We start from the raw sequence: 7,477 nt of genomic DNA, 5'->3' as shown, positions 1-7,477 counted from the left end.
TACTCTCGCCTTGTTGGTCCTAGAGTCTATGTGAAGCCTTCATATTCCACAGCACCATTTTGGTGGAGGGGATGGGGGGGGTTTCACCTCCCTCTGGCCAGTGGGTGGGTGCAAGAGAAGCAGGACTGAATTTTAGCCTGGCTCTAGTTACGCATATGGATGATGAGGAGGAAGGATGGCTTCTGGATGGTATGGGCTCTTGTGGGATTCACTGCAACAACCCTGGTTCAGCTGGTGCCACTGTCACCTGGGGTTTTACAGCGTACTGGTACCACGGAGGGGTGGAAATGATGAGTGCCAGTTTGGAAAATAAACTGCAGCACTGCCTGAAAGTGCAGTCAGCTAGAAAACACAGGGGTGTGTTATCATGCCGTGGTTAGCAAGCGTGTGGGAGAAGCCATTGCTTTTGACTGGGAGGAATATCAGATCTAGCCAAGCTTACAGCTCTTCTTGTGTCTGGGCTTTAAATGTCAATGAACTCTTGGTGGTGTCTTGTAGAGGATGCAGCCTGGGTTGAATAGGAATAAAATACACTCTGGCTGGAGCGTATGCATGTGTGTGAACTGCAGGGTCATCCCAAAACAAGTAGGAGGCAAGGCAAGGGTGGAATAAAACAATCCCCTGAAGAATAACGAGACCATGACTGTCCATGGAGCTCAGCACAATATCCCCTGCATCACGGCGAGACTACGACAAGGGGCGATTTCCAGCAGAACTGAAAGATCTTTAATAAAATGTGTGACAGTCGATGCACGTAGGGAGGAACATGCGGCTTTGTGTCTCGGGAAGCACAGGATGCGGCACAGATGGAGGCACCTCGCACGTCTAACACTCCCTACCGCACGGCTGCGTGCCAGAGCCGTTCTCGGCACAAAGACCCCTGACCCTCCCGGCTGCGATTGCCAGGCACGTGTGCCACGGCTGGGAGCAAGGCTGACCCCCTGCAGCAAGCACGGTCAGGCAGGCAAAGGGCCGGGAGGGCGGGGGCCATCTGCCATAGCACCTTTTCCATGGTAATTACGGTTTTGGCAACACCAATGAACTTAGAAAAAACATTAACGTGCTCTGCATTGAAATGGTTGGGCTGACCCAGAAAGAAACTGGTTTACGACTGGCCACAAATTTCAAAAAGACATTTGGTTTGGTTCCTACCTGGAATTGCTTTCCACTGAGTAGTAAACCAGCTGTTCAGCCCGGCTGGGTTCAAGTACCAAGGAACTATTTCATTAAAGCCCTTTTTTTGAGAAACCTGGTTTTCACAATCAGGAAAGAGCAGCAGAAAATACTGTGTTGCTGGCGGATGGGGGTGAAGCATTTGCATTTATTCTTCGTTACCTGCTATTGCTCTTCAGCTGTAAAACTTGCATCTAGAACATCTATATTTAAAAAGCAGATGATATTGGGACAGCCTGGTGCCATGCGCCTTTGACCAGATCAAGCGTTCGCTGGCTGTGGCCTCCAGCTGCGCCGGCGAGGAGGCAGGGGTCGGCTTGCAGCAGCGGGAGGCAAGTTGTCCAGCCCTGATGTTGGTGGGCATCCCGGAGTGAGTGGCCTCCCTCTGCAACGCTCCGGAAAGAGGTGTAAAAGCACCTGGTGATTAATTTGGCCCTAAAGAGAAAGACACGCATTGGTGACAGGGGAAAGCACCAAATTAGCAGTCGTACCTGTGTCTTCACTGCGTGGCTCTTCTCACCAGTGTGTGAATTGTGGGCACCATGCACACACCTCCAGCTTGCTGCCAGCATCCCCACCGCAGGCTCCTCGGGAGCCCCTCGAGGGGACTGGCTCTGTCTGGTCTGTCCCTGGCACAAAGCTCTGGCCTCTTATGAAAGGAGGGGAAAAAAAAGCTGGGGGGGGGTGTGTGTATGATATTAAAGATGGGGCTGAGCAGACCCCACCTTGTGACCACCAAGGCTTGAAATCCCATCTGTCGCCTCCGGCTTCCCCAGCCCTGCCCTGCAGCTCAGCCTCCGAGCTCACTGCAGCCCATGTCTCCCTACTACTTGCCCCATGGAGACCTGAAACCAGGCTCAGGGGCTCCCCACTGCCCGAGAGTGCGCTGCTGTTCACACTTGGTCTGGGGGGAAATTGGGGCTGCTGGTTTTAATCGGGACTATTGGAAAAAGCGGGGGTTTTTATCATCATTACTGCAGCAGGGCAGCTCTGGGGAAAATGCAATTTGGTGCTTGCTCCCCGGTAGCAAGGCCAATGTATAAAGTTGCTCCTGTCCTAAAGCAGAGTGGGAGGCTGTCTGGTGCTAATTAAAATCAATTTAAGCAAATCTCCACAACAGGCAGAAATAAGGCCTTTTGTCCTGGGTGTCCATTTGACAGATTTCAGAGCTTCCAGAGTGGTGTGTTGGCTATTTTCTTGGCTTCACCAATTTGATAGAAAGGTCAAAAATAAGAAAAATTTTTATAGAGCAAAACCTGAAACTAAATTATAAATTCCACACCTCTCCTGCACAGCGCTGCTGTGCCAAATGCAGCCAGTACACAGACGTAACTGAAGTGATGCTCTCTGGAGACCTGCGGCAGTCCTGGGGAGAGCAGCGTTTCCATACAAGTCCTTCCCCAGCTAATCTAACTCTTCCGTCCTCACTAGAGCACAGGGACAGGCAGCACCAAACGTGGCCTGAAAGGCCAGCAAAACCCCGGCAATGCTGACAAGGAGCTAATTCTGCCACTTTTTGTTCCCAGAGGACTTTTTGTACAGGTGACTGGTCTCTGGGAAGGGGTATCTGCTGCTGGTCTGACATCTGATGCCACAGGACATAGGACTTTTGGCAGTTAATGCACCGTGAAAATGTCAGATTATTTAACCCTCCCCAGACTGAGACTTCCTGCACTGCCTGTCCACTAAATGTTTAAACCCATCTTCTAAAAGTGAATCCATCTTCACAGGCACCAGAACAAGTTGTTCTTAAGCCACACTTGGCTGCTCCTGTTTGAGAGCTCCTACACTCAAAGGCTTTGCCTAGTTAGCCATGTCTGCAGAGGCTCCCGCACATCCATCCCGAGACCACAGCACAACTAACTCAATGCTCAGGCAGCGTTTGGAGTTTGCACTTGAACCAGCCATTCTGTTTTGGGAAATGTGAGAGGTAACCATTGCTTTTGGTCATCGTGCTCGCTGCAGCTGAGCTGGCAAGTTGTTTGGGTGGCTTAATGACTAGTTATAAACCGCAAAAAAAAGTTCCCTCCAATCACAGCAGCGGCTTGTGAAGGTGTTTTACAGCTGTGCTACTGATTCCCTGTTTCCTCCTGGTTAAGATCCTATTTACCCCTTATTTTCCCAGGGAAATGAAGGAGCACAGGTTCCCTGTCTCACAGTAAATGCTGAAGCTCAGATCTATAACATCTGCACAGTCCTGCAAGCCACAGAGCTGCAGATGCCACAGCACAGGTCACCGAGCAGCCACCCTCTTAAGCAGTCCTTTTGGTAGAAATGGTCAAAGAGAGTTGAAATTGTTGACCATCATGAGCAGAAATCCTTTTGGTGATTGCTGTGGCAACAATAATCTCTAGGAGCTCATCCCTTGGCTTTAACACAGATGTCAGATGACGGTTTCATCTTTCCACCACTGACCTACTAAGAGTTTGATTTTTTTCAAAGTGCTGCTGTCTTGCAAGCCTCCCCTTAGCAAAGCAAGGTAACCATGCCTCGCTGTGGCACAGCATCATGGCAGGATAACTGTGCTGATTTTCCTCTTGAGCACGTCCAGCCCTGGGTTAACAGCATCACTGACTGGTGCTTGTCTTCCAAAGAAATCCACTTCACTGCTGCCTGTGTTGTGTGGCTTGTGTCTCTAAAAGCTGATGTTTTTGCATCTATCTTCCTCTAAAATTACAAATGAGCAGCTTTCTTGTCTGCATCGTGTTACGGATCTTTGCTTTCTGTGGAGCAGCCCAAAAAGGTTTGCTCAGCACCCCCATTTGGATACAGGGTAGTTGCGAAATACCCGTTTCTGGCTGGCTAGCAGAGCAGTATGAGCCACTGCTTAGGGTGCAAGGCAAGAGAAATGCAGCCCGAGTTATTCCTGTGTTTCTGCCATGGGTGTGCTTTGGAGTCTGGCAGTTTAACCTTACTGCATACTGCTGTTTCTCAGCTGTGCAACAGGGATAGCGATCTGTCTGTCATCTACAGATGCAGGGGGTTGCTGTTAATATTTGGCCAGGACCTGTGAAATATTGTTTTAAACTTAATCTGAAGGGTCTTTCACAAAAACATTTCATGTTGATTTGTTTCCTCGCGCTAACCATGTGCGAAAGACCCAGTTTAAACATATGTCTCCTATAGACTATAGGCACTGTAGGCCATGTGCTCAGTGGGGCTTGTGCAGTTTTGCAGGCATTTAGCTGAGCATGTTGGCTCAGGCGTGCTCGAACACCAGGTAGTACTTGCACATACACAAAGGGAATGTCTGCAAAATACACTGCCCTAGCTGAAATCTGGCTTGGTAAAATATACACTGAGTTCTTTGTGTTACAAATTTGCATCCTTATTATATGCGTTCCATTTGCTCTTCCGATTAAGGCTGCTGAGATCAGGGGAAGTGCTTGAGCCAGCAGTTTCCTGGCTCACAGCGAAGGCTGGTGCTCCCAAGGCTCCTGACTCTCTGCCCCTTTCTCCTGTTCAGGCAGCTTTTTATAGCGCACAGTCGTCAAAGGATGGGATGAAAGAAGTTTGTCATCAGCTCTGATGCCTGCACTGCATAAATGCTAGATGGGTCCTATCCCATCACAAGTTAGTTGGGACTGTGGATTGTGCTTTATTATTAGCTCTGGAGAAGGACTTCCTGAGCTGGGAGAGCAGAGAGGTATTGGTGCCTGCTTTCCACAGGCTGTGGGCTCACAGTGAAGTGTGGGCACTGGGCAGGTAGGAAACTTTCTGGGAGGAAAGGTCCTGCATTAAAGCCTTCAGGCGAGCACCTGGGGCTACAGGGAGGCTAAGCCATGTTTCCTGCTGGTGTAAACACTAAAGAAGCTTCCTACTCCACCAGCTCCCTGGGGGGGATCTCCAACAGGCACCCTGCCCAGTGCAGGCCTCTCCGCCACCCTTGGCAGGTGGCTGTCCTGTTCAGTGCACCCCTGCGATGCCTCTGAGGGTTAAACACACAGTGCATGGAGAACAGCCGGGTGGTCTGCACTTTCTGCCTGCAGGTGATCAGACAAGGAGATGTGTGCTCAGGGGCACTTGAGGCTGTTTTGACACCTGAGCTCTCTCAGCAACATAAGGTATTTCAACTGACAGGATCTGCTCTGCATGGAAAATGAAAACCTGCTTTAAAAGCAAACCATCGTTCTAGGATAGGCTTGCAGGGCAGCGGGGTTTGCTGCTGTCCCCTTGCCCACCAGTTGCCTCTCTGAAGGAGCCATGGGCTGGAAGTGGGTATCAGCTCTGTCACGCTTGGGTGGCTCCCAGTTTGGCAGCCAGTTTGTGTGAAGCTCCTCTCGCTGGAAGGACCCTCCTCTCAGCAAGAAAGCAGCCTGATTTTGCCCTCTTTCAGCGGGGCTCCTCCAGCTACCTTTTTGGAGTGGAAAAGCAGCCAGATGCTGCCACCAGGTCCCCCCGGCTGAGCTCCTCTCGCCCTGCAGGATCAGAGGAGTCACTCAGCCTGGATGCCCAATTTAGCTCTGTGCATCGTGTGTTCAAACCAGGAAAACACAGCCCTACCCCATTTGGCCACGGGCTTCCAACCACGACAGCTACTGAGCAGCTGGTTAGCACCAGGTCGCAATCCTCGAGCTTTGGGCACTTACCCCAGGGAAGTGGAGCGGGGACGCTATTTCAGCCAGGAGCACACACTGCGCTGTAAGGGGATCCATTTTCAAAGCATGGAGACACTGCCAGCAAGTCCTTTTCAGGGGCAGGAGACGAAAAGTCTCTTTTTTTGGAGCTCCCCCAGTATTGTTTTACACTAGGAGCTTGTTGCAGGACGTGGCTGCACCCGCCACCCTAGAGGCAAGGCGCTGCAGGGCACCGGTCCCTTGCTAGATAAAGTCTCCCCAGGACACGGTGGGAGGTCTGGTCTTCACATGGTGCCAGCGGTTGGAAGCAGGGGATGGCCCCAGTCAGTTCCGCAATACAATACGATTTACAGCAAGCACGTTTTTCAAGACATCTGCAAGGACAGAGCTTCATTGAGCATCATATATATACAGACAGTAGAGGAGGCTGGGCTGAGCCCTCCGCTACCGCGAAGCAGTCAAGGATGGACTCTCAGGGTGAGGAAAAAGTACCACTGGTTTGCTTTTACATACTGTACATATATCTATTAATAGCTCCTTGGCATTTGATGTTCACAGCCAGTTTCCTTTAACGGTGAGCGTAAAAAGGAGGCAAAATGTCTTCAGCTACTCTCCCCTGGGAAGAGAGAGAAAGCAGCATCTCCCGCTCCCCCGGCTCAGCTGCCTGCCCAGGTGCCACCTTCGCCAGGGGTGTCTCCTCCCAGCACCCTCCTCCTCCTCATCGGCCGCCCACCGCGTGCTGGCTGGGGCCAGTCCTAACCCACGCCGTGCTTGCCCCATCTCCGCTGCTCAATGGCATCAGTGCAAGTCTCCGTCGGCTGCTCTGCACCTCCGCTCCGCTGGACGGGCAGATGAACCGGGTTCAAACAGAAGGAAACAAAAAAAAAGGAAGAAGAAAGACAAAGGGTAATGAAAAGGTCCGTGGCCCACAGCTGCCCAAGGAAATCTCTCGCCGTGTTTCTCTGACCATACTTGTCCCAGCCACTACAGCTGCTGTGGGATCCCCTGTTCCTTGTAGCCTGTGAGGAGGGAGGGGAAGGGAACATGATTAGTGTTAATACCTAATGAGGACCCTTGGCGAGGCTCAAGTGAGCCATGAGCCTGGTTCACCAGGAGTGGCAAATCATGTGGGAAAATAGGGGGGCTGCCATGTCCCCCCTCGCTGCCAGGCTGCCCCAGGGCAGGCTCAGCCCAGCGAGCTGCCCTGCCTTGCTTTAGCCAACACCTGCCGGGTGCAACCACCTTCCTGGGCACAGCAATGTGGCTGTCAGTGGCCAGCCTTGCCCTTGCGGTGGCTGCCTGCCACCGGCCCCGACATGGGCAGAGGCACTTCTGCTTGAAGAGCTTATAAAGGGATAGTAGGTACTGGCAGCCACCAAGTCCAGTACAGCTAAATAACCTAAAACCTTCTTGAAGCATTTTTTTGTGCAGTGCAGGGGAAGTGTATGCCCTTATATACTGCTCCAGAGACACCGCTGTTCCCAAGTGCTGACCTGGCAGCTTGCTGGTTGTGCATCTGACACACTCTCATCTCTACTTGCGATCTATGTCTGAAACTTGTCCTTCCAGAGGACTGCCAGTTTAGCTCCTGTGCTGGCTTTTGCTAACAGAGCTCTCCAGCAGCAACCAATTCGCACTGCGGTTTGCAGAGGTGAACAAACATCTCTTGGAGGAGAAGGGGAACACCTTTAATCACAGGCTGATGTGTCAAGAGTTCAAACACAGAC

The 7,477-nt window shown here is 51.5% G+C and overlaps 1 protein-coding gene across 2 annotated transcripts in view; it reads right to left on the bottom strand.

Annotated features, from left to right (window-relative positions):
• Positions 1-703: 703 nt before the first annotated feature.
• The window catches only part of STUM (stum, mechanosensory transduction mediator homolog), a 48,466-nt gene continuing 41,692 nt past the window's right edge, over positions 704-7,477 (bottom strand). The window contains exons 3-4 of one of the 2 annotated variants that reach the window (XM_074863858.1): positions 5,763-6,769; positions 704-1,608 (exon numbers count right to left, since the gene is read on the bottom strand). In XM_074863858.1, the coding sequence (XP_074719959.1) occupies positions 6,735-6,769 (35 nt within the window). In that variant the 3' untranslated portion in view covers positions 704-1,608; positions 5,763-6,734. The remainder of the gene's footprint in view (positions 1,609-5,762; positions 6,770-7,477) is intronic. The other variant, XM_074863857.1, reaches the window with a different exon arrangement.

Source organism: Strix uralensis, chromosome 3 (assembly GCF_047716275.1).
Source record: "Strix uralensis isolate ZFMK-TIS-50842 chromosome 3, bStrUra1, whole genome shotgun sequence".
NCBI classification, from domain to species: Eukaryota; Metazoa; Chordata; class Aves; order Strigiformes; family Strigidae; genus Strix; species Strix uralensis.
The sequence above is the reverse complement of the archived record's forward strand: the minus strand, read 5'-3'. Positions and strand labels throughout refer to the sequence as shown.